The sequence below is a fragment of the Numenius arquata genome, chromosome 16, assembly GCF_964106895.1.
Source record: "Numenius arquata chromosome 16, bNumArq3.hap1.1, whole genome shotgun sequence".
Lineage (NCBI taxonomy): Eukaryota > Metazoa > Chordata > Aves > Charadriiformes > Scolopacidae > Numenius > Numenius arquata.
In genome coordinates this window covers 1,184,848-1,210,673 of record NC_133591.1, presented here as the reverse complement: position 1 = coordinate 1,210,673, position 25,826 = coordinate 1,184,848, and the positions used below count along the sequence as shown (strand labels likewise).

The 25,826-nt window shown below is 47.3% G+C and overlaps 1 protein-coding gene across 5 annotated transcripts in view; it reads left to right on the top strand.

Moving 5' to 3' along the window:
- The window catches only part of ARVCF (ARVCF delta catenin family member), a 140,402-nt gene extending 124,329 nt beyond the window's left edge, over positions 1-16,073 (top strand). For 3 of the 5 annotated variants that reach the window (XM_074159667.1, XM_074159665.1, XM_074159663.1), the window contains 9 exons: positions 3,070-3,197; positions 4,118-4,268; positions 5,618-5,810; positions 6,956-7,067; positions 7,334-7,424; positions 8,611-8,664; positions 13,917-14,014; positions 15,640-15,665; positions 15,989-16,061. In XM_074159667.1, the coding sequence (XP_074015768.1) occupies positions 3,070-3,197; positions 4,118-4,268; positions 5,618-5,810; positions 6,956-7,067; positions 7,334-7,424; positions 8,611-8,664; positions 13,917-14,014; positions 15,640-15,665; positions 15,989-16,061 (926 nt within the window). Of the gene's footprint in view, positions 1-3,069; positions 3,198-4,117; positions 4,269-5,617; positions 5,811-6,955; positions 7,068-7,333; positions 7,425-8,610; positions 8,665-13,916; positions 14,015-15,639; positions 15,666-15,959 lie in introns of all 5 variants that reach the window. The other 2 variants (XM_074159666.1, XM_074159664.1) reach the window with 1 other exon arrangement.
- Positions 16,074-25,826: the final 9,753 nt, after the last annotated feature.

Sequence of the window (25,826 nt, the reverse complement as noted above, 5' to 3'; positions counted from 1 at the left end):
GCCCCTTTCTGGTGTCCCAGGCTGGCGTGGAGGGGCTGCGGGGCTGGGAGCACAGAGCCAGGGAGGGAGGGCGGAATTCCCTCTCTGGTGGGTGGCACCTGCTGACTCAGCTTGAAACGGATGCTACTGGAAAGTAGGGATGTGCGGAGTGAGGTGGGAATCACCCACCAAACCGGCTGAGGGGTTATGTCCCAGAGCAGAAATGTGCTGGGAATTGGCAGAGGAACTGCTGTGAATTATTGAAGAGAGAAGGCGAAGATATTTTGGAGATGCTTTTACATTAGTGAGTAGGAAAAAGTCTTTCATGCGTGCAGAGGAGTAATGACGGAACGCGGGTGGGAGGTGCGTGACCGGAATGCGGCTCCGTCCCTGGGAGGTGACGGCGCTTTCATATCCATACACGGAGCAGGGAGAGTGTCCAGCCAAAAGGGACGTCCGGGCTGACAGAAGGAGCATGTTGTAAACTGCGCTTAAATATGGGAGAGGGTGGACGTGTGGGACTGTCCCCTAGTACAACGAAATTACAACTAGGTGCTTTGAAAGCAAGCCCTCGGAGACGACTGGCTGAACGGTTCATCCCATTCAACCAGGGGCAAGGCTGAGCTCTCCTGCAGCAGCGGTGAATTTCTGTACGAATATTATCTGTTAATGAACCCGCCTTCATCTCTTCTGCTGATCTGATTTACATTTCAGCGCAGCTTCCTTAAAAGATAACAGTGTCAAAATTGCAGTAAGCCATCCTAAGAGATTCTTTAGTATTGGTGTTCAGGAAAGGAATGCCGCACGCTTATCAGGCAGCGGCGTGTTTTCTTGAGGAGTTCTTAGATTGCCAATTCACCGGGTGAAGTGGCAGAGGAAAAAGGTGATATGAAGGTCGTATTGGAGGCAGATAATCACAGACTTATTCGAGAAGCAGGGAAGAGCTATACAACTGTTCATGCTTCATGTATTAAATAACAACAGTTTTTCTCAGCATTCAATACAGGGGGCAATGATCCCAACGCGAGGAGAAGACACTGGAGAAGAGGAAAGTGAGCGGTGGGGATTGATGGGATGCCTGGGGGGTTTGCCATCTGCTGCACGTGTCTGCAGGGTGTCACGTAGCCAGCAAGTGGTGGCATTAAAACCAGCCACAGACACGGGGCAGGGTGACTGTCCGGTCGTCATCAGAGAGCGCAGACGTGCTGGGATGTGTGTGGGAAGCTGAGCAGGGAGAGCGTGACCCAACACAGAGGAGCTCGTGGACCCTCACCCATAGGTCTTTTGGTGACCTCCCCCCTCACCGTCTTTTGATACGGAGCAAAGAAACCCTTGGTGGATGAAGGATGTTTTCTTGCTTCCAATGGGATAAAAGAGCTCTGTATATCCAGGGAGTCAACGTGGCCTGTGTTTATGGGCAGTGTTATACCAGGTTTAAAGTATTGAGTTCTGAGATCTTGACTCGCATGGTCCCTCAGCAATAACTAATGTGAAAAACATGGAGAAACAGATTTGAAATGTAAGGCTTTAATTTCAGAAAGCCTTTAGCAACAGGGAATTTGAAAATGGAAAGCATTGATAGGATATCTGCCTGATAGGAGAGCATTGTTCAGTTTTCTTGCTTCTAGATTTGATCTGAGGTGTCTGAAATACGATAATCTGTGATATGTGCTGAAAAATATGTATATGAGAGAGGGGCGAGTTTGAAGAGAAAGTACTGAAGAGGGAGAGATTTGTGTTTGTAGGTTTCCTGTCTTGCTGGTGGAAAACTTACTGTGAATTATGCTACACTTCAGGGCAGCATCTTGTTATGTGAAAAACATTCTTTTCATGTGTACAAATCAAAACAAAAAAAATTCTTCTGCTCAAAACAAGCTTCAAATTTCCTCTCTGCCCAAGCTCATTCCTGCCTTTATGCTTTATGTCGAGTTTTTCCAAAAATCCTTTCCTAAGTAACACCTGCTGAACTTTATTTATTGCAAACACCCCAAAAGCCACCAATCCAGAAATATCTCCCAGCTGCAGTGGTTGCAGGTGAGTCTGTGTTGACCACAGGTTGGTTGTGCCTCCTGCACTCACCAGAACACTTCAGGGCATTTAGGTTTCTGCTCACATGATCTGAGCAGCGCCGTGATCTTTGAGATCGCGTTTGTCTCACAAGTCCTTTCACTGGCTGCTTGCGTGCTCTTCTCCCATCGAGGCAGTGTGTCCTGCCACGCTTACCGAAGAAGGATAGGTAAAACAGCTTCAAAGTATGCAACGACTTGGAATGATGAAGTTCTTGCCTAAGATCCCTTTTTTTTTTAATATGGGTGGATGGATAAATCCTAATTCTTTGGATGAGGCAGTCGAGACGTGGATGCTGCTGTCAGTTACTCCACATCACAGAAGGAAATCTGTGGCCGAGCTGGGGACAGTTCTCGTCCCTGTTGCGCTCAAACTGCAGAGCTGAGCCGGTGACTCTGGAGACATTCAGTTCCCGTGTGTGTCTGTCACAGCCTCCCGGTGTGGTACGATGCTGGTGTATTCACCCAATGTTTGAATGGGAGTCAGTATTTCTCCCTGCCCCTACCAACTGGGAATTCTCACCACTTGGACATGTTGCATCTTTCTTTTGTCACCAGGGTGTGAGAAGGGGGAGGCTGATACCGTTGTTTCGATCGCTCTCTTTGGCCCTGTTCGTGCCTGCAAAGGTACAGAGATAGATTTGAATGGAAGCTGGAGTGCAAGGTGAATTTGCAACTCGGTGTAGACATGCAAAGTAAGAATTGTTGCAGACAAAAACTGTCTCTTGACACCTTGTTATTCTAGGCAGCCTGTTAGGCGCTATATAGTGTAGCACAGATTTGTGAAAGAATTGTCAACCTGAAGGAAGCAAAGAACCTTCAGCCCAGGTGAATGTCCCATCCGTGAGTTCCGTGTGCTCCATTTTCAACAACTGTAGATAAAATGTCCTGGACATGGCAGAAGCCCTTCTTTCTGTGGTGTAGCTTTCTCTTGGCTGTTCTCATATGTGATTAAATAAAGGTATATTATGTGTTTATTCATATATTGTCTTCTGCTTCCGTTCTCCTCTTCCCCCACCCGCAGGCTTTGAGTTACTGTACCAGCCAGATGTGGTCCGACTGTACCTTTCCATCCTCACTGAAAGCCAGAACTTCAACACTCTGGAAGCGGCAGCGGGGGCTTTGCAGAATCTCAGTGCTGGCAACTGGACGGTGAGTGCAGTCATCTTTTTAGTCTCTCTTGTTTCCCTTGTGTAAGTGAAGACCAAAGCTGTGGCCTGTTCTAAGTGCGCTGTTACTTTGTGCATTTGCATCTCCTGTAAAAAGGAAGGAGGTGGGAACTCCAAAGAAATTATTTCCATCTTCTTGGCCCACTTAAGATGTTTTGCATCATCTGCAAATCATGACAATTTAACCAGTAGCAGGTTTTACTACTTAAGCCACTTAACCACTGCTTTGTCCATTCAGAAAAGCCTGTTGTTAGATGATTAGGTGTCCTGAACACTTAATTCATTGGATCGTCAGATTGCTCAGGATACTGCACTCCAGAGTGGCCTCTGCTGTCCTCTCTGGAGCATCCCCAGCACTAATCGGGTGGTTCTCTCAAAGCCTGATCGCTCCCAGAACCCTGCGGCAAAGTGGGACTGACCAGCAGCCCAAGGATCAGCAGGGTGATGTTTCACAGCTGTCTTGAATACAGTTTATTTTAAAATCAATCAGGAAACAGAATAAAAGCATGAAATTGGAGGTAGGGGAAGATAACATGCTTTGGATGCTTTACTGTTCCCTCCAAATGACCTCTTTTTTTCCCACTCCAGAGGGATGTGGTTTCACACAGAGGTGTGTATGGAACGGATGCTGGCAGAGGATGCTCCTTCCTTCTATTTCTGTCCTCTCTCCCCATCAGCTCGCTGAGCTGTAGGGTGAACCTCGGCATCCGTTCTTCCTTGGTGCCTGATGAACTTGAATGATGGGTGAAGTTACAGATGCCTCGGCACACACAACCTAACTACTCTTTGCAGGGAAAAAAAATGAATTACAGCACTGAAGGAAACGCCAGGGGCAAGGAAGGGGCAGGTGTATGAACTCACAATACTTTGTGTTGTTTCTTTTCCCTTGTGTGTTCTGGTCAGTGGTCCACATACATCCGTGCAACGGTGCGGAAGGAGAGAGGCTTACCAGTGCTTGTGGAGCTGCTCCAGTCTGACTCGGACAAGGTTGTGAGGGCTGTGTCGATTGCTCTGAGAAACCTTTCCATGGATCGTCGCAATAAAGATCTGATAGGTATCTTCTGGACTTTTCTAACCAGGCTGGGGTCTCAGATACAGAAAGTGTGAGGTCTCTCAAGGATCACTTGTGCTGAAGACTCATTTTGTATGCAGTTTCCATCTGCACTAAGATGCTCTGTAGCCACCAAGTGCAGGGTTGTCACCTCAGGATGTGTTTTCATCCCTCTGTGGTTTGAGGGAAATTCCTAACTCAGGAGTAAAAGCAGCTGTAGATTTTTGCAGGAGATGGGAGTGTGTAGGTGTGCAGAGGAGTGGGTGGGTGAAGAGGTTTCTCGTCTCTTCCGTAGCTCTGGCTGACGTGGCGCTTGTGCGCGTAGTCCCACCTGGTGGTTACAGACGTAGCTCCCGAGGCCCGCTGTTTAGATGAGAGTGGGAGCCTTGCCCCTGCCGTGCTGAGCCAACCTGGGGCGGCGCAGTGGGCTCTTAAAGTTGCCCCTCTTTTCTCACCCCCTCCTTCCTTTCTCCTCCTTTTGTGTGGTAGTCACTTGTAGAAGCTGGACACCAAACAACTCGCTCTTCTTCAGGTTAGTTCCCCAGCAGTGCTCACCAGCTCTTCTCCAAGGGGACAGATAACCATTTGCCTGCCCATTAGCTGGAATCTTGAGAGATTCAGCTGAGAGCTGAGTTTTCCTCTGGATGCCTCTGTATGTAACCAATGTATTTGTTTAAACTATAACCTTGCCAGGCCAGGAAATATTGGTCACGTGTTTGGGGCCATCATCCAAGTTGATCCTAACAAATGGCAAGATAGGATTCTGCCTTAATACATTAGGTTCTTTAAATAGTGCGGAGGTGTAGCTGGGCAAATGGTATGGACGGACACCGGGGAGTGATAAATCCCAGACTCCTTGTTGTTTCTGCAGCACTATGTATGGGGAAGGCTAATGGCACCCGGGAGGAAATACCCTTGCCTTTGCTGGGGGAAGGTTAATCAATGCACGGCTGCACACCTTGCCCCAGAAGGCCCGTTACAAGGCTAAGCTGAGTAAGCCATGTGCGTGTATTAGCATGAATATGTGGCATTAGCAGCAGCTACTGGATGCTTTTGGCCTCAGGCGTTGCGAAGTATGATAGATGCTGGCTGTAAAATTTTCAATAAAAATGGTGTTGGCTTTTTTCCTCAATACTTTTAGTGTTCATGATGAAAGAGTTTGTCTTGGGTATTAACTCTCAATCATCTTGAAATAATGAATGATAAATAAACTGTTAAGTTACAGTCTTGAGGTTCCAAACACCAAAACACGTGCATTATAAAGTTTTTTGACCTGGCAAACACCTTTGAGTTTTATCATTCAGAAACGATTATTAGGGCTGACTATAACGGTATCTCTTCCCCTTATCCAGGTAGTTATGCCATGGGTGAGCTGGTAAGAAATTTGCCCAGCAGGCAGCAGAGATCTGCAAAGAACCTGGAAGAGGATACAGTGGTCGCGGTGTTGAACACCATCCATGAAATCATTACTGACAGCTCGGAGAACGCCAGGTCTCTGATCCAGACGCAGGGCATTCAGAAGCTGGTAGCGATCAGCAAGTCAAGGTAAGTGACAGTTAAAGCAAAATGCAGAAGAGCTCCCTGCAAATGTGGAAATGTCGCTACGAACAGCGGCTTTTGCTTTGTGAAAGTACTTGAGCATCCTGACTTTCCAGAGCCTTTAATTTCAGGGCAATTAATAGATACACAGTAAAAACAGTCAGGACCTTTAATAGGTTTACCTGATTTAAAAAAACCAAAACACATTAATTGAGCAGTCGCTTCAGTCCTGTTAAGTCACTCTCTCTCCTTGTCGGGTGCATCTCGGCACCATCAGCTGCAGTGAAACCAAGATCTTTATTTTTAGTGTGGGAGGCTTTTTCCTGTGGCAGCCTTCTGTTCCTGGAATGCCAGTGAGAAAACCTGTTTTGTTTAAGTAAAATGGTTAATGATGTGCAGTAATCGTCCTAGCCGAAGGGCTGGTGGGGGTAATGTGAAGCGACAAACGTTCACTCTGCAGTTCTGTTGAAAACCGTGTTCTGATTGCTGTAGAGAAGAGTTTGTTCAGTGTAATTCAGCCGTTAGAGGGGTGCTGTCAGCAGACTTGGGAGGGTGGCTGGAGACTTTGCTGTTCATAGTTACGAAATATGGAGCCAACCAAGAGTCTAGCCCTGTATTATTTTATAGAGGTGTTAGTCTACTGACTTATTAAGGAATGGATAAAATTTCATTTTATGTTTAAAAATAGCTTATTTTTTGCTGACCCAAATGGCTTTGTGTAAGGTATTCCAACCATGAAGCAACTTTGTTGAATTGTGAGGAATATGCGTCAGTTGGGGTGAAGGTTTGAAAAGTGGCTTAGAACTTGTTTTTTTGTTGTTTTTTTTCTAAATAAATCCAGGCAGTGTGGAATCTCTCTGGGTTTTGTTATGACAGCTACAAGACAAAAGGGTCACCCTGGGCTCAGTGCTTGCCCAGCAATACATGTGAAGACCCTGAAATCTGCACAATTTACAACTCTGGGATTTTTCTAGTCAGCAAATACCTATAGATATGAAGTCGTCACTGAATGATTTCACGTGTCCTATAGCTTGTAGGTTCCAAGAATAACTGTACGGAGTAGTGGGTATTGATTTGGTGCAAAGAAGTCAACATATGAATAGTCTTACATTGCTTGATACTTAAGCTCTAATTTTTATCTTGCAAACCAGCCAGTCTCCCAGAGAAACAAAAGCAGCATCTCACGTTCTTCAGATGATCTGGAGCTATAAAGAGCTACGAAATGCCCTGCAGAAGGATGGTTGGAACAAATCACACTTCCAGGTAAAGATGCTGGGTCTTAGACTCAGTTATGGAAATGCCTGAGGGGAAGGTGTCCTAACTCAGACTGGCAATGCTGCCATTTAGATAACTGGAAAAAAAATGCATCAACAAATCTATATGAAAATAAAAACTACTGCAGTGCCATACCATCAGCGGAAGGGGGCTTAGCAGCATCCCATAACCTCTCTATACTGTTGGTTTGGGGTTTTTTCTTGTTCAGTTTCCCTGAGTAGCAGTTTCATATTTGTGTGGGTTTTGTCTCGTAGTCTGTTTCTGCAGCTCCAAAGGGTTCCAGAGGTACCTCCGGCAGGTCTGGCTACGATGACAGCACTTTGCCCCTGGTGGATAAAAGTCAAGGTCAGTTCTACCCTTTATCATTTTTTCTGTTATGCTTTGCTTGCTTGACTCCTGCATTTGCCACATCTGTGTTATGGTGCCAGGGGGTAAAAATGTATTTGTGTGGTGATTTTTACCCCACAGTCCCAAAATGCTCAGTCCCGTTAGCTGGCTGTGGATAGTAACCCTCCCCTTGTGAAATGTACGCTACTGATGATGTCTTCTCAACCTGTCTGTAACGTAATCAGCTCGATCTTCCTGGGAGAATTTGGGATAGACGTGAGTTGGAACTCACTTGTTGTTTAACAGTGTTATGCAGTAATAAATCTCGCCTTCGGCCAGGCAATGGGCTTGGCCTTACCCCGGCTCAGCACTGGAGTCTTTTCCTCTCTAAATAAACATGCCCGTTGGAGCAGCGCTTCTCCCCCCCAGCGCAGGAGTTTCCATTGGGGCTGGCTTTATCCCAGCTCCAGCCAAACCTGGCGATGCCTTTTCCCGAGGCCCAACGCAGCCGAAGCGACACTGGTCCGGCTTTAATTTCACTGTGGCTTTGTCTCTGAATCTGGTTCTAGTTTCTAACGCCCAGGTGTCAGAATTCCCTTTCGGCGCTCCGTGGTCTCCTACAGCAGAGTTTGCCTGTTGCGCTTCACCTGCTTTAACTGCAGGTGACTGCCGAAAGTTGCTCCCCGCAGCGCCCTGCCCGCCGCCACCTCCCTGGCTTTGGCCGAATCTGGCAGGTCACGCAGACAGGGGGTGACTTGTCCCTTGCCTGATCCGACAATAAACTTCTTGTTTTCTTTGTGGGTTCTCCTGTTGGCTCGGCAGGCTGCTAGGTGGGATTGTGCGCCATGGGAACCTGCCCCCTTTCTCGTTTTCTTTCTCCTCTGCTCTGGAGGGAGCAGAGAGAAGCTGGTTCATAGCAGTAGGTGATCCAAAGCAGAACTGCGGCTCCTGTTATCACTTGGAGAGAGGGAGCTCTATATTACAGTGCCAAGGCAGGAAATACAAGGATTATATGTGCTCTCCAGAGAGCTTAAATTAAACTTCCCTTTCTGAACAGGTAACAGTTGAATAGTTGGGGTTTTTTTACAATAGCCTCTGCATTCAGTACTTCCTAGACCTCTCTGGTCCTGTGACTAATTTAAAACTACAAGGTTTTGAGAAAAGCAAATGTAACTCGAGTCGTTTCAATGTTTCTGTGTTGCAGATAACGAGAAGTCTGGGAGTCGTGATATGATACCTATGGATGAACTTGGCCCAGGTAAATTCAGTCACAGATCAAACTCTGTCTGTTCCAATAGAGCACGCTGTCACTCACGGGAAAGTTCAGCTGTTTCTCTAGGAGGTATTATTTCAGATGGATAAAGCTGACATTTAAAAACAGAACATTACCTTACAAAAGATTGGTCGTCATCTTTTTTTTTTCCCTGTTTTTTTTTTTTTCCTTTTAAATACATGTAGAGCGTACACACCAATTTCTCCACTGCTTTCAGCGTGTATTGGAGACACACTGACACCGCTCCCGTTCCAGCCTCTGGCCCCTGAGGCAGCTGCATTTCCTGTTACGGATTTGGAACTCTGGGGATTCAGAAGGGGAACAAAAAAAAAAAGTTGATTTACTTCAGTGTAAAGCTTGTGTTTAAATCCGTTCTGCCTTTGTTTTCTGTGGGTAACACGAGAAGTGAGTCAGTGTGTGGGATACTCCAGGCACCACTTTTCATTCACCTGCATCTGCCCAGGCCTGGCTCTTCCTATAGACGGGGAGGAGCTGCCCACTGTCAGTGAAGTGCTTTGAGATTGATAAACTCTGTACCCTGAGACTTGTCGAGGGTTTTTATGTGGTCTCTTGGGAACTGGCTGTACTTTTTCCAGTCGATGTTATTTTTGTTTGAATACCTATATTAATGCCTCCAAATCAAACAGTTAATATACTGCTATTTGTGATTGTTGCTGGAAAAAAATAGCAAGTTAGAAACAAGCTGAAAGCCAAGTGTGTTCAGAAGTTAAACAGGTATATATTACCTTTCGGATTCTTAGAAAAATGAGATGCCACCTGCCATGACTCAGCTGTCCATCTGTGTTTGCCTAAGGGGAGTCTGAAACATTTGTTCTCGCAATGGAAGAAAATGACTTCAGAGAATTGCCTGGCAGGACAGCTCTGCGTTTGCAGGTGCTGCAGCAGGGGCAGCGCGGATTGTAGTCGGGGTATTAATTGTTGCCTTATGCTTTTAGGAGCTACTGGTGCAGCTCTGAGTGCAAAATGAAATGCAAATTAACAGCACATGTACGACATCAGGCAGATTCCCTGGGCCCTTCTGTTCTCCGGTCTTTTTATCACCATTAGATGAAATTTGTCAAGTTTTCCTGACCCCAGCTCTTGAGTGCTTTTTAACTCCAACATCGCTATACCTTTGTGCTGTTTCAGAGGTCAGCTGAGAAGAGAGTAAATTAATTTATCCAGTTTACTGTCCTTAATTCCAAGGAACTGTAATAACAACTCAGTACTTTATCTCTTTCCTTCAAGCTCTGCCAAATGCTGTATGATTTTTTTGTTTTATGGGCAGACATACACGAGGAGCTGCTCTAGACTCTATTTTCTGCTTTTAACTTCACTGTGGACTGTTGTATTCTGGAGGTTTGGTTCTTTTTGCACTCTGGAGTGAACTGGCAGGTAGAAGGAGCAGAACATCCACGTGCAGCCCTCTGGGTTTGTACCTGCAGGAGGCAGTCTGGTTGTGTCCCCGCGTTCTCTGCACCAGCCTATGCCAAGCCTCCAGGAGAGACTGACCTCGCTTATGTCTGCAAAGAAGATGCATGACAGAGTGCCAGAGAAAGCTGGTCAACATCCCAGCTTATACTTTATCTCTTTTTATTGCAGGATGTTCTGTGCCCTGCTTTCAGTCCTGTGTATTTCCCTTGCCTTCCTCTCTTTCTGACTTCACTTGCCCCAAGATCTTTCTACTTCATATTCACCGTCTTTTAGAGAATTCTCTTCTGCCTCCAGCTTTGTGTTGTCCATTCCATTTAGTTCAGATGCTTTCAGGTTGCGTAGTTCTCTTTCTGCTGTACTGCTTTGGTACGGAGCTGTAATTGCCTGGAACACGTCAGAGCGTGCCAGTGCAGAGCTCGGTGAGTGTCTGTGCCATGCACACCTCTGAGGTCCCCGTCCGTTCGTCCTGCTCCCCTGCAGAGCACGAGGCTGTTCCAGAGCATCACCCCCGGCTGCCGCTCATCTACGGCCTCTTTTTATCGGGGGTCTTGGTACACGGGCCTTTACTCTTAACCCATTTTGACTCTTTTTTTCAAGATTGCAAAAAGAAAATTGCTGTTGGTATCTCAGTTTGCTAATGGTTATCCTCTCTGTAAAGGAAATTAATTCACTGTCAGTGTGGCCAGGGAGAGGAAAGATACGTTCCCCATCAGCCGGCAGTACTGGACCAGCCAGATTCCTGTTGTCTGGAGCAGTGGGAGGGGCTGGGCAGAGTGTGGACGTCCTGGGAGATGGAAGAAAACGCGTGTTATGAGTTACTATGGGATGCACTATGGGATGCACTAGACAGCCCATGCAGAGAGGGCTCAGGTCTGTCAGACCTCATCAGCTCCAGACAAGTGGCTCTGCACCGAGTAATCTGAAGATCATCGATGCTTATTGTCACGGAGCTGCCCGAGGGTGGCTGTGACCCTGAACTGTCCGTAGCAGCAGCAGAACTGTGATCTCAAGGCTGGTTGCCAAATTGGTGAGTGCTCTAGAACTGTATCTGTGCCTCAATTAACCTACAGCCCATCAGACGAGAGGGTCTGGGAGCTGGGAATTGTTCAGACCAGAGACACGTAGCTCAGATGCCCCCGTCCTACGTGCCCATCTTCAGGTACAACTTCTCCTTTCTCCTCCCCCTCCATTTTGATGGGTCCAGAGGTTTGATCTTTACAAGTTGAGAGCTGTGTGAGGGCACGGATGGGCTGACACTCGGCAGGCATTTGGTCCTGTAATCTGTGATGACACAAAAATGTTGCTGCAGAGCGAATGGAGACAGTCAGTGAAGCAATAGCGAAGGCAACGAGCAGAAGGTTGAGAGAGGAATAAACAAGCCAAGGATGGGACGTGCCTCCATTGACCAATATCACTCTTGTCTGTACGTCGGGTTGTATTAACTCAGAACAACACGCCTGCACCTTGGAGCAGCAAGATCTGTAAAGGTCTGCTTTGTGCCATAGAAACAGAGTTAATTCTCATCACTTGTTAAAACGTGGGAGAAGCAGCACTTTCTAATTTCTTTGAAGAGCCATGGTCCTCGGGGCACTGAGATATTATTTCTGCGATGCAGCCTCCTTCAAGATACTTTTCATTTTGTTAGATCAAATCATGAACTTCCTATCTCTGGTGGTTATCTCAACAGAGCCGTAGCACAGCGTGTGGGTTTAGAAACACATCACCCGTTAGCGGTGTCGTGTGTGGCCCCGTCGGCGGGCAGAGGGGCGCATCGCAAAATATGTTGGAACTTGGATATGAAGAAGGAAGTTCTTGACCGTTCTTTATTGTTAGGTTACTGCCTCTGTGCAAAAGCTTCTTTTCCCTGCTGCTGCCGTCCTGGCTAAGTGGGGGTGTGTGTGTGTGTTTATTTTTAGTAGTATTAAAGATCAGTCGTGCTTTTAATTTTTTGTGATTACAGTCTTTACTGCTGACCTCGCTCCCTGGGAAGTCTCGCAGCTGCCGTACTTCACTTAGTAGCTGTTGCTTTCTGGGGGGAGGTTAAAGGTTTCCTTTGTATCTTGGCAATTCATTTAAAACCTGTCTGTGGCTCGGCCGTGCTGATGGCACCACAGAGATGCAAAGTCATCCCTTCACCATTGTGGGTGTAATTAATATGAGTTTGTAAAAAGCTACGGCTCAGCTGGCTTGAGTTTGATGTTTTGGGGGAGTCAGCATGTTTCCATCATTCAAAGACATCCTGTGGGAACTATTTATTCCTAAATAAATGATGAATCTTTATATTAGGATATGACTTACCAGCAGTGTTCACGCCTGTCAGTTGGAAGAGAATTGCTGGTCACACGTCGCTCCCCCGATGCTGGCTGGGTACCGGGGTGCAGCTGGTAGGCTTCAGTTCTGTCTTCTATGTTCAGAAGGAATAGCCAAGAATGTTGGGCATCTTCATTGTCAACAAATTGTTGTGAGAGAAGCTCCTGTAGCAATTGTTTTCATGCTTTGAGATCTGTGTACGTGTATAACTCCAAAATTCTGTAGTTATTTTTAGGCAGCGTGGTTCAATACTGTGTTACGACCCGCGATGTCATACACACACGCTACTCCAGGTGCTTGTTGCAGGTCTGGGTGCGCTTTGGTTCAGGAGATAAAAGAAAAACAGCATCTCCTTTCACACACACACACACACCCCCCGGCTGGGGGCAGCACGAGCATCATCCCGGGCTCCGTTCTGTGGCTGCGCTGGGTGTGGGTCACTCTGCCCCGTCTGCCCTTGTCCTGGGGGCAAACACTGCCTCTCCCTGCACGGGAACCCCACAGAAACCTGATTTATTTTTATTAATGACCTGTTGCAGGCGAGTAATAAATGGAGAGGGGAGTATTTTAGTAGTTTATGTGAAACCTTTTAGTGGTATTCTAAGAACCCGGTTTGTCAGGACATGAAAACATAAATGATCCCTCAATTACACAGGGAGAAACAAAAGCCCACAGGGAGCTATAAATCTGAGTGTCATTGACTCCAGGTGACAATGCTGTCACAGCAGAGCAGGAGAGGATCTATTTGTCACTGATAATGAGGGAAATTTGATGCATCAGGAAAATAAATTAAGATATGCATTGCCTGACAATGATTCAAAGCAAAGGCTCTGAGATAATTAGAGCCATTTCTTTATAAAACCCTCTCGCACTTGCTTGTGTTCATCGCACTTTCATATTGTTCAGAGTTGTCAGGAGACAAAGCACCAACAGGTGCCGCTTCCTAATGAAAGACAGTCCCCGCACAGCGGGGTTTGCATCAACATTCCTTCCACCCGACAGGCCCTTTTTCTCAGTGCTCTGAAAGGGACTCTTCCAAATTATTGTCATGTCCCGCCAGTCGCCGGGCTCGGGAAGAGCGGGAACACGCTGCAGAGCGTTCGGAGAACGAACCCGGCCAATTAATGCAGCTGCTGAGCAGGGGCCACGGGGCTCGGGCTGAGCGTGGAGCTCATTAGCCACAGGGTGCGAGATGACAACTTGCCGCTTTCCTTGGGTGGCTGAAAACTGCAGCAGGAGGGGGTGAAACCGGTGCTGCTCGCTAATGAGTGCCAGCAGCTGGCAGCGATACACAAAGAGGGCTTTTCTGGTTTGTTTTCAGCTGGTAAAAATGAAATTTCAGAGCTGGAGCGCATGTGGAGAGCAGGCTGCCAGCATCTTCGGGTTGTGATGGTTTATTTTGTTTTCCTGTTTCTTTGCTGAAGGATGGCGCTGGCATCAGCTCCGGGTTTGCTCCTCTTTGTGCTTCTGACTGTCCTGTTATTTCTCCTCAGACGGGTACTCCACCATCGACCACCGGGACAAGGAGCGCAAGTACAAGACCAGTGATAACACGGGGGATGCCTCGGAAAAAGAACCTTTAAAAGTGAGCGTCCTCTTACTGCTGAATGCTCCTTAGTGCCTTTAAAAGAAAGGGAGCCTGGTGTCCTCAAAAGAAACACAGGGTGGTTACTCACCAGGGGGCTCTAAAGGGCTGGTTTGGTTTTCTTGGATTTTTTTTTCTTTTAGATAAAGGCCCCAGACTCAGCGCTTGGCTAACGAGAAATGAAAACTAACTGCTGCTTTCCAGCGTAAGAGCAAATGTAGGCGATGAGTGTGTTCTCCTAAATAGACGGGGTTGTAAAAATAGGAAGTGTTTGTTCTGTCACCCTCGTCCAGGCAGCGTTCCCTGGCCCTGCAGTGTGAGTGTGCTCAGGCGTTGTTCCGAGAACAGTCACTCAGGCTGTCACTCTGTTGCTTTCAGCGTGAGGAGCTGGTGTGTGCGGGTACCGCGGGGTGAAGAGCGCTCCTTTCCCCACACTCCTCCCCAGCCCTGACGGTGGGCATGGGCCGAGGAGATGGAGAGGGAGGGAGACGCGCGCACAGTTACGTGTGTGCCTTTGAAAAACAAATTGAGATAACTTTAGAATTTAAAAAAAAAATAATCAACTTCACAAAGCTCCCTCTATGGTGAGTTGTGTGCAGATGCGGCTCCGCAGGCTCTGTAAAGCCTGTTGCATTGCACTTAATGCTGGGGCCGTCAGTTCTCTCTGGCTTACCTCGGGGTAGTAATTTCAAGGAGGAAGAGGAGGATTCAATGAAACAAGTCAGTGGTAGGAAACACTATCGTTAGTCTGCAGAAGGGTGTCCTTAATAACCTTCAGCACGTTGCTGATCATGTCAGAAAATCCAGGTGATTCATGTTCAGTGGAAACCATTAAACCTCAGTCAATCGAAAGGGAAACCCACTCTTACTGAACAAGGGAAATAAAAATGCGATTTGGAGCATAATATTTCCATGGATCATGGATTAGGAAGATGTCCTGCTCACCAACCACTCGTGTTTCACCTGGTGGTGCGTTCCCTGCCGTGTCCTCCCTTCCAGGAGGACATCCCCCAGGAATGGCCTCGGTCCAGCGGGGCAGGTTGTACTGCGGCTCGCTCTCGTCACTGTGCCCGCTCTGGGTCTGGCTGCACCCGGCCGAAGGCTGCCCAGGAGGACGTTTTGGCAGAGGCAGTTGTGCTCCTTCGTTTGGTTTTGGAACTGATAAGACTGAGGTGATGGCTCAAGTCACGCAGTGCGTGCCCCTGCTCCAGCGTGGCAGGGGACGGCTCTGCTTGGACCAGTGTCAAAGGAATAAACCTTCTAGAGCCCCTGTACTATCACTGTAATACATTCTGCTGTGGGAATGGATGCACCGAGTGATGTAAGAGTGTTGATCAGTAGGAGCTTGACAGAAAGTGTCTTTCTAAGGAAAATAGGCTAAGGCAGGAAAATTAACAAATACTTGTTATTTTTGCCACTCACAATTCGTTAAAGTGGTCGGACCCACCCCTCAGGCCCACATCAAGCGGTGTTGGTGTGTGTCTGCGGCGAGGCACAGCCCAGAGCTCAGGGAGTTCTGCTTTGCTTCATGAGAAAAAGAGAAAAAACATTTCACCTGGACAGTGTCCCCCCGTGTCCTGCGCTGCCTCAGGGACGGGGTCACCTGAACTCGGCCTCTTGTACCCTCAGAGCCCGTGCTGCCGAGCCCCCCCCCCGGGCTGAGCTGCTCTCCCTGCGCTGCGGAGCAGAAACACGGCTCGGGGGTCTTCTCCCGTGTGAGGGGCTCGATGGCCGTGGCTGAGGCTCCGGAGCGGGCGAGAGCTGTGGATAAGGATGGCCGGGAAGCGCAGCCGCTGGGTGCTGCAGATGCTTTTGTCAGTTTTGTGCCTGTGCTGATCTCGTTTCCTTCTCTACACTAATTTCCCCTTGTGCTCTTTAAGCTGACTTGTTTGGTGGTTTTGTTTGATTAATCCGCTCTGTTTTGCCTTTAACTCCTCACCCTCTGCTGCAGAATGACACAAATAGGAAAAACATTAACAGGAGTAACAGGGCTTCGGTGAATCTGGTGGATGCCCGTGACATTAAACCCCAGCCTGTTGACTCTTGGGTCTAATTTGCATGCATGGTAGGTCCTTTTAATGGTAATTGGTGCTAGTGATTAACTTGTCTCGTGCATGATCTGTATCGCTGTGGAATCTCTTCGAGGCTAACTGCTAACTGAGTCCTCTCAGACAAATGACAATGGGTTTGGAAAAAGTGGTGTGTATATTATTCAGTGTATCTTTAATGAAATGCAATCAAACACCACTGATTAAAAAATAACCTGTCAAATAACCAGACAGACAATTAATATCGTGAATGATGGGTTGTCAGCTGAAATGTGAGAGATTTCGGCTGTTAGGTCGTGGGAATCAATTTGAATAGTGTGTTCCTGCTTCCAACCATTTTTTTTCCCCTCTTTGCTCATTATAAGGATTAGCCTGAGCCTTAGGGAAAAGCGCATCCCTGACTATGTACGGGTGTCCCCGGAGGTTCCCAGGAATGACCCAGCCCTGCCCATCTGCAGGGAAGCCGCTGGCTGAACGCGGGTTACTCTGCAAGGCGAGATCATTTTGGTTCCACAATAAACACTGACCCACAACTCCCACAGCTCAATTCCTTTTTTTTTTTTTTTTTTTTTTTTCCTGTCGCTCAAGAAAGGTGCCTTTTTGTCGCTTTCTACTTCTTGCCTTCGCCACGTGCCAAGTTCCTCAGTGATGTTGTTGGCCTTTCTTTGCTCCTGCCACTGCTAATGTGTCTCCTGCTGTCTCGGCAGAGAGCCCCCTGCCCTGGCCCTTCCTCCTGGCGCTCTGTCCCGTGGGACGCTGCCTCGGGAACAGCAGGTTTTGTGCCCCTGGCTACGACTAAAGGAAAATCTCCGTGACTGTTGTGAAGGCACCGGGCAGCTTTCCCCTCCGAGCGGGCCAATAGGCCTTTAAGGCCTGAATCCCGAAACATCATTCACTCCCAGAACTCCACATGGAGAACACTCGCATTAGCAGGAGAGAAAGCTCCTGTATGTTATTGGGTGGTGGTGGATGACTTTTTTTTTTCCTTTCCTCCTTCATTTAAGAGTCCAGTATAAGATCTGAGCACATACAGACTGTCAGACTGTTTCTGTCCCTGGGTGGGAAGCAGCAGGGCTGGGTACCCCTACGTGGCCACGGAGCAGCCCTGGCACCCTGGGCTTCCTGCCGCCGGCCAGCACTGTGCCATCAGCCTCGGTGGCCTTGCCAAAGGCAAGGACAAACACGTGTGGTGCCCATATGCTTCACTCCTGCGCTCTCCCTCTGAGCAGTGAAGGTTAGAGCTGGGGCACAGGCTTTGAAAAATGCTCAGTTTCTCCCAGTCGTACCCTTCAAGGAACCCGTATCTTGGGAATAGGTTGGCACTTCCAGTCTCTGTCCTACCGCCCATCACCGAGGTCGCGTTACTCGCTGGTATTAATCAGGTTTGACTTTATTTTGCAGGGCTAGAGTCCAACCGCATTTTTTTTAATTGAGGGGGAGAAACAAAACATTGAATCGACACAGAGGATCTCATCAGTCACCACTGCCATTCGGATTCGGAGGGCGCTGCCTCACTGACCAGGCTGCAGGTCCCGGGAGGGTGTGGGGAGACGCCGCCAGCGACCGCCGTGGCCAGCCCCGCAGCGCCATGCCTTACAGCCGGACACTTCGCTTTGTACCCGTCACATCCCGCAGAAACGGCCACCGCCTCCCCCTCCTCCCACTCCCGCAAGAAGCAAGCGAGCGAGGAAAGAGAGTCCAGGCTTCCAGCCGCCGGCTGCCGCCTTGGGTGACTCTCACGCGTGGACGGTGCCAAGTCTGAGAAGCGACGGTCGAGCGGCCGCGAAGGCGACAGCTTCACAAGGGAAAGAGAAACTGCAGAGTATTTGAAGTAATACCGTAGGTGTAGCCATGAAGATAATAGCACTTTTCTGGTTTGGGGCTCATTGCTTTATTTTTTTTGTTTTGGGGGATTTCTTTTGAACTGTGAATCTAACATTTTGTAAAGGCTTTTTGAAAAACGTTTAGGTTTTCTTTATTATTTCCACAGAAAGTGCAGGAATGTTGAGTGGGTTTATTGGATTTCAACGAAGGGAGAAAATACAGAACAAAAACTATTAAACGCTGGTCAAATGAACTGGAGAGTGGATGACGATTGCTGCGAGCTGTATAATCTGCTTTTAGAGTAAGCTATGTCAATCACAGCGCTGTATTATTATCGTTATAATCTGGTGTACAATACTTCTGCCTTTTGCATTCTGTAATGGCTCTGTTTTCATTTCCACATATTGAAAAGCAGTTTATTGAAGGTTTCCGGGTCCCTGGTTCAGAAATCCATGCTGAGGAATGGAGTTGGCTGGCTCTTTATGGTCTTGTTCTCAAAGATTGCAATAAGGAGCTTGTACATCTTAAACGCAGCAGTGTCGCATTGATGATGATTAACAATTTCTTTTGCCATAGCTGTTAACACATTGGAAGAAAACAGGAGCTTTTTTGTAGGATGTCTTATTTTAAATATGCTATAAGTTTTAGATGGGTCTGTCGTTGTATTTCATGGTAAATTTATCATTGTCGGATCCATGTTTGCTTTGGGCTATAGATCCTGATGAAAAATGCCACAAAGGGAACTGGGTTGGTGTTTTTTAAATCATCACCGTGATTTCTGTGCTCCTTTGGTTTTGTTTCGAGATTACGTATTTCATTTGGTGTGAAGATCACCCGTGTGCATCGCTTCTCCTCTCAGGTGCCAAGGCCTGCGTTGCGTAAGGGGGAATTTTTACCTCACAAGAACGCCCTCTGCAAATGCGGAATCGGGTAATGCCCAGAACAAAATGACTTCAGGTCACTGATTTTCTCCAGGCGTTGGTTGCGCAAGGGCAGCAGATGAGAATAGGAAGCAAATGCCTCACTAGTAGCAGCAGAGGACTTTTGCTGATTTTATTTGGTTGCCACTGTTCTTCGATTGCCACGTTTCATTTTAAACAAGCTCCTAAAAACGGTGTGACTGGAAAGCACATTTTTGAATCTAGCAAACATCATTTGCGGTTTTCAGTGCCTGCCGTTTCCTTTGTAATTAGAAAGGGGAAATATCCAACAACCTCACCTCCCCCAAAATATTACTGTAATAGTAAACATCTAAAATTTTTTTGTAAAAAAAAAAAATTTAAAAACTTAAAAAAAAAAAAAGCAAGTACCAAGAGCTTTGTATCTTCTTGAGTATATTAAAAATTTGACATGAATACATATATATAAATAAAAAAATCTATATATCTATATATATATATTGTTGTGCAGAGGATAGGTTAACTAAACCATGTAAAGTAGTTTGCAGGAGAGGGAAGCATTTGTTGATTCAGGGAAAAAGGCTGATGCCAGAAGCTGTCAGTGGTTCGGATGATACATCTGCTCCTTCGCACCCTCCCTTTCCCACCCCCATCTTCCCCCTACGCTGCGGCGGTGGCTCCGGGATCCTGGGGGAGGCGAAGTTGCTCGGAGCAAATTAAGATAGCAAAGATTTGGGGTTTTCGCCTGCATGAGAGTCCTGTTGGGCCACAGACGCTCAGCGGATCGAGGGAAGCCAAGAGATAGGTCCGTGATTCTCTGCGTTTGTGTCGGGGCAGCGTCTCTCTGTGTGTGACATGAAGTGTGGCAACGGAACCAGACCCATCGTCCGACTGTATATTCTATCAATGGTGCTCTTTTCATACTTGTTCTGCCAATACGCGGAGACCCTTTTAACCAAGCTACACAGAAGAGTTTTATATCACTTTTGGTTATGTACTTGGTGTATTCTTTTTGTATATGAGAGGATTTTTTTAAAAACGTTCAGTAATTAGCAATGGAACCTGCTTTGTAGCTGATTAGAACAGTGTAAGAGAAGGGCCGTGGTGTCAGTCTGTCCCTGATCTACTTCAAACCACGTATTTACCAAAGGAGTCTGAGCAAAAGTTCACTTAAAATAAAGACCTGACTGTTGAAAGGAGTCTCTGCTAAGACTTTGTGATTTAGTTATTGTACAGGTATCTCGCAGCCAGTAAGAGGTGAACAGAGAGAACTGCAGGAAGGGGGAAGTGAAGTGACCAGGGCCAATTCTGTCCGTGACCTCCTGTCCCAGATGCCCTGTGGCTCTCCGCGGGGCACCACGGGGATGCTCAAAATCTGGATTGGAACCGGCTTTGGCCTCTGTCATTGTTGGGCTGACAACCCTGAGGAGTGTTTGGGAAGTAAATTCATACCCTATCCCGCTTTCCCCCAAACGTCCATTTGTATTTCCGCTGTGTCCTGCGATAACGACCCCCGGGCAGCTCTGGTGGCGTCGGCTGCCGGGTCCGTGCAGAAAACTGTTCCTTATTTTCCTGGGGTAAGTGTTCGTGGCAGCCAGCACAGCTGTGTGCTGACAACGTGGTGTATTGCGAAAGAAAAGCAAAGGATGGCGTATCAAGAAGTCAAATGCCAAGTCCACGTGCCAAGACTTCCCGTGGGAATCGCATCTTGTCCCTGCCCTTCCCATGCCTTACAACAAGGAGGAATTCCCGAGTATGTAGCAATAACCCGTCACTTACATTACTGTGGTTTTTTTTCTTCTCACCAAACTGTTGTTTGGATGCTGAGGAAGGAAGATGGATTGGGGGTGATTCGCATGCGAGACCATCACCTTGTAGTATCAGCGCACCAGCTGGAGTCCAAAGCAACAAGGTACTTTGAACCAGGCCTGGTGATTTACTGTCCCTTTTATCTGTGGCCAGGAGCGCGCTGGTGGCACGTGTGCCCACGCCTGCCCTTGCCTCTCCCTTCGCTGGCGCGAGTGTGACCGGCTGCTCCAGCTGTTCTGGGATGTGTATGGATGAACCTGTAATTGTTGTGTTTTGGCAGCAGGGACTGTATGTAAAGAAGGGAAAGCGGCAGAGTGTGTGACTAAAGCTGCAGTAGGTCTGGAGTCTCCTGCTCAAAGGCAGGTGGTGTTTTTTAGGGCTCAGGTACGTGACCTCCTCTTTTCCTGTTAGCTCCACTGTGAAAACAGGAGGGAATCTGCCTGCAAAGGGCTGGGGTAGAAGAGATTTCTACCTGCTGAGGTTCTAGTGGGAGGGGTGGTTGTGGAAGGAAGTGATGGTGTTGCAAGGCTCCTGCTACAGAGGAGGAGGAGGAGGAGGAAATCTGATGGCCCGGTGAGGGCCGAGATAACACAGGGAGAGGGAGACTTCTGATGGCAAGTAATTACTGCAGAACTTTCTTCCTGGGAGGTGGTGCATCTCCCAGGCTTAAAAAAAACCCTTGTGTGTCAAGACTCCCCTGGAGAAGCATCAAGTTTGACTGTTGAGTGTGTGAGCAATTGTTGTGCTTACAGCATCCCAGGCCGGTCTGTCTGTCTGTCTGCAGGAGCCAAGGAGGAGGGTGGAAGGGCAAGGCTTTTAGTTTCTGTCTGGGAATTCAGGAGCAGTTCGGCCACAAGTCGAACTTGACAACTCAAGGTGTGTTGCCAGCTTGAAACGCTCCCCAGTGAACAGCTTGGGCAGCCGCAGGTCCTGGTCTTCAGTGTCTTCTGGGCAGAACCTGCCCATCCCAGTTCTGCTCTCGGGCGCTCAGGTGTGCCGCTTCTGAACGTGTCTGTGTCGGGAGAGCAGCCCTGGGCTCTGTTGGCGGGACATCACACAGGGACTCACCTGGGGACTGAGCGGGCATGCTGTGACACATGGACACAGCAGGGGGTGGCGCGTTTGTTACAGCAGATTAGGAAGTTGTTGCCTGTTCCGAGAAGTTTTCAGTGATGGTTTCGAGTGTGCAAGGCTTATGCTGGGCAAAGCAGTTGTCACTCCTAGAGTGGTTCCGCGAGCTTGAAGGTGGTGAGTTACCTTCTGTTCCTTGCCTTAAAGCTGAGCGCGTGGGCTCGGCTGCCTGCGAGCCGCGCATCTTACGCCCTTGGAGGAAGCAAAGCTTCAGAAGCCACGTGGGACATCAGAGCAGTTATTGCCTCCTCCGCACCCGCTCAGCAGAACCCCGGGAGCCGGTACCTTCAGGCAGCGGTTCCGGGCTGCTGGGGGCAGTCGTGCTCTCACAGTTCTCAAAGGTGTCTAAATAGGCATAGTTTCTTGCCAAATTTCTTTGTTTTGATGTTCCTAAATTCTGGTGTTTCCTTATCTGTGACAGATCAATTCTCTGACTGATTGGTACAATAACTAATCTAGTGCATTTAAGGGGAAGCTGTTATGAACCTTTTTTTTTTCTGTCTTAAGTTTTCCATTAGGGTAGGATGTTGTGAACTCCGAGGCGAGGAGGAGGATAGCGCAGATACTACAAGGCCTGCCAATCTGGTTCTTACTGTTCAGAGAAACAAAATTAACTAGACTAAGAAGCTTACTGGTAATTAGTAGCTAATGTGTTTGTAACTATCATGTGCCTTAAAATTTTCATGGTAGGAGAACTAAAATAAAAAAAGAAATCAACAATGTGTTTTCTGTAATACTGCTCAACATTCTCTCTGTAGTTTAGACTGGTGGGATTTTGCATTGTATTTACACTGTACTATAAACTGAAACACTTGGAATGGTTTGATTTTACAAGTATGGAGAGGAAAAAAAAAAAAGGTGGATTATGCTTTTCATAGAACAAATGTTACCGTGACAGAATGTATTATTATTATAGGATCTTTCCATAATGCAGACAAGTAGAATGCTTGTTAGAAACCAGGTATGTAGGATAACAATTTGGTGTGTTTTCAATAAACCATGCCTGGAAAGAATACACGTGCCATTGGTTATCTTTTTGTTACGTCAGGTACCTCAAATACTGGTGGGCTTGGCAGCAGCAGATCCTGCGGCAGGGGATTATTCCGCCTGGCCCAGGGCAGCGCTCCGTGTGTCAGTAACAGGTCGGTGGTAATAAGGGCGATTGGAGCAGCGTTTAAACTAGTTCAGCTCAACCGTTTGGATTCTCTGCCGTGCACTGGAGTTGTAGAACAAAGTCCTGCGAGGACCCTGGACTGTAGATCATGGGGTTTTTTTCCCTTTTCAATATACAATCATGTTTCTGTGGGAGACATCTGCGTCGCTGGTCAAAGGCCTGCACGTTTGGAACCACAAGCTTAACTTGCTGATGGCTTTTCAATTAGGGACCTTATTAACCTTTCCCAATTTAGTCATAAAATCCTTGTAGCTTTACAAAGACTTCACGTTTCTGAAATGTGTGCAAGTATTCTCATAAATATAAGTGTATAACAGAAATTGTTGTGCTTATTGTAGTGATGTATGAGGCTTGGTTGACATGAGAAATTGTTATTTCGGCCATGTTCTAAATAATTTACATTTGTCGCTGTGCAGGAGAAAAATCCTGATACTGGAAAGTCCTCCATGTATTTCAAGCAGCAGCCAGTTACCAACAGATGCTGGTTCTCTGGAGTTGTGCCCCTCCCTGGCACGTTGGTCTGTGTCGATGCCATCAGCAGGGCGACTGATGCACCTGCACACATCGCACTCACCCCCCTGCCCTCCTAGAGCTTGAGAAACCCAGGCAATCCTGGCACAGGGTCCTGCGAGGGGTCGCAGATAGAGGGGGGGCAGGTTCTCTGTGAGTGAAAGGCTGATGTATCTCTGCCAGGAACAGACTTCGCTGTACGTTAATGCCTGATCGTACCATTCTCAGCGCTATAAGGTTCCGTTCACTTGCTGATGCTTGCAGACAGCACTTGGGAGGTCATCTTCAGCTTGCATTCCCCCCTGATTTCAGTTGTCCCGAATGCATTCCCAGGAGTTTTGTAAAACCATCTCCAGATTCTGTTCTGGCAGCTGGAGGGTCTGGTTTCACAAGTGCTAAGACGTGGGCTCCCGGGTGTAGCATCTTGCTCCCCGGTACCACCAGCGTTCCACTGCAGTGAGGAGTCAGATTTTTCCTTTGTGGATGCGCTAATAATACGGCAACGAATAGCAGATGCTGTAGGTAAGGTACTGAGCTACAACAAATATGTTGTTTCTACAACTGACCTTTATAGCTGTCAAAGTGATTTCACTTCCAGCTTATCCCGAAGTGGGCAAATGGAAGCAGCAAGTCCTGGGGGTGAAAGGTTAACCTGGTAATGACAGGCAAGAAATATCACAGCCCTCATCTCTTTCAGGTTCCAGCAGTGTCTCGGGGGAATGGTCTGTCCTCGGGGGTCTCCTCCCCGGTGTCTGTCTGTGAAGGTCTCTCTACAGCTGAACTACGACAATGGCAGAATCTCATTCTGGTACGAGCTGATGGGATTTATTACAACGGGAGGTTGTTTCACACAGGGACCATTAACTGAGCTGTAGAATCAGAGGCAAAGACTAAAGCTCTCTTGCTATGTTTAATGTGCGTGCACAGCAAGTATAGGTAGTTATTACTCATACCTTATAATTGATTGCTGATTGATTGCTCCACCAAGTAATCACACAGCACTGGTGGTGTCACCTTTGGCGGGAGCGTTGGGATCTCCCTCGTGCTCTTGGAGGGGTTTCTGTATGTTCTCTACACTGCACCAATGCTCAGAATTCATCGGTGGGGTGCTTCTCACTTCCTCATACCGACGGGAGGAAGCAGTAGCTCCTGTACAAACGTATGACTGCTGTTGGCTCTGAGTCATTTCTGCTGTAAGGATTGCTACATGGGTGCTGTTTGCTCAGTTTGGCATTAAATTAGGAAGCGAAAGGGACTAATGCTGCGATTGACCCCCTCACAGATCCTCCTCCTCCTCCTCTTCTACGCTGATTTAAAGAATCAGTATTTTGAAAGACAAACATCATGTTCCTTTGAGGTAACAGAGAGGCTCTGGCAGAAACCAGACCCTGCTTTCCCGTGTTGCTGAATCGAGAAGACAACCCGGAGAGTAGCTGTCGTTTGGAGACCAGATCTCAGCTGGCAGTAATTGGTGGGATCAACCATTTGTGACATGAGCTGTGAGAAGTGGCTGAAAGCCGCGTCTCGTTTCAGGGGAGTTCTCTCCAGTGGGTTTTTCTCTTGGGGGTTGCTCTCGGCAGGCAGTCTTTAAACACACTTCCAGAAGCACAGTTCCATACCTGCTTTGTGCAAGAACAGGTTGTGTCTTTAATTGCAATAGGCCGATGTTGCGGTAACACTCGGTAGGTTTTTAGACTATATTTGCATTAGAAAATCCATTGTCTGCCTTTTGCTTCTCCCAGAATTCAAAGCATGACTTTATTTTGAAAAGTAAATCTTCTGCCGGGGAGATTTCACACTTATGTGTCAGCGACTCCACGTCGTATTTGCTTAACTGACCAAAAGCCTTTTTTCTGATTGTCAGTCAGGCGAACAGTCGGCTTTTTTCCTTTTCATCCCTTGCCACCAATAATTAAGAGCATTTCAGAAGTGTGATCAAGTGGAAAAAATTTTCTTGCATTTGGGATTTTGTAAATAATCTGATGGTACATACACTGTGTTTATTTTTACAATTTGCCATGTGGGAGATTCTGTCTAATGAATTAAAATACCTTTTTTTTTTTTTTTATACTAAAAGGTGGCTGTTGTATTTGCACATATATGACACATGCATTATTGACTAATGCATCTTTTGAAATATCCATGCGAACTCTACAGGTTCCCTCCTTCCCTAATTACCTTGCCAGTCTCTTGGATGGTAATTTTGGCCATTAACTAGCAGTAGGAATGTATTTTTCTGATCCTCTCTTGTAAAGTGCAGAACACTCTACCTGTTTCCTTCAGCCTGTACCTGAGACTTCGGCTTGTTTCTCAGTATGTGTTAAGGCCCTGCTTTGCAGGGGTGTTCAGGTGCAAAGGTGTTTAAAGGTGGAAACAAAAGAGGATTCTTTGGAGTCATGACCTTAGGTACAGAAAAATATTCT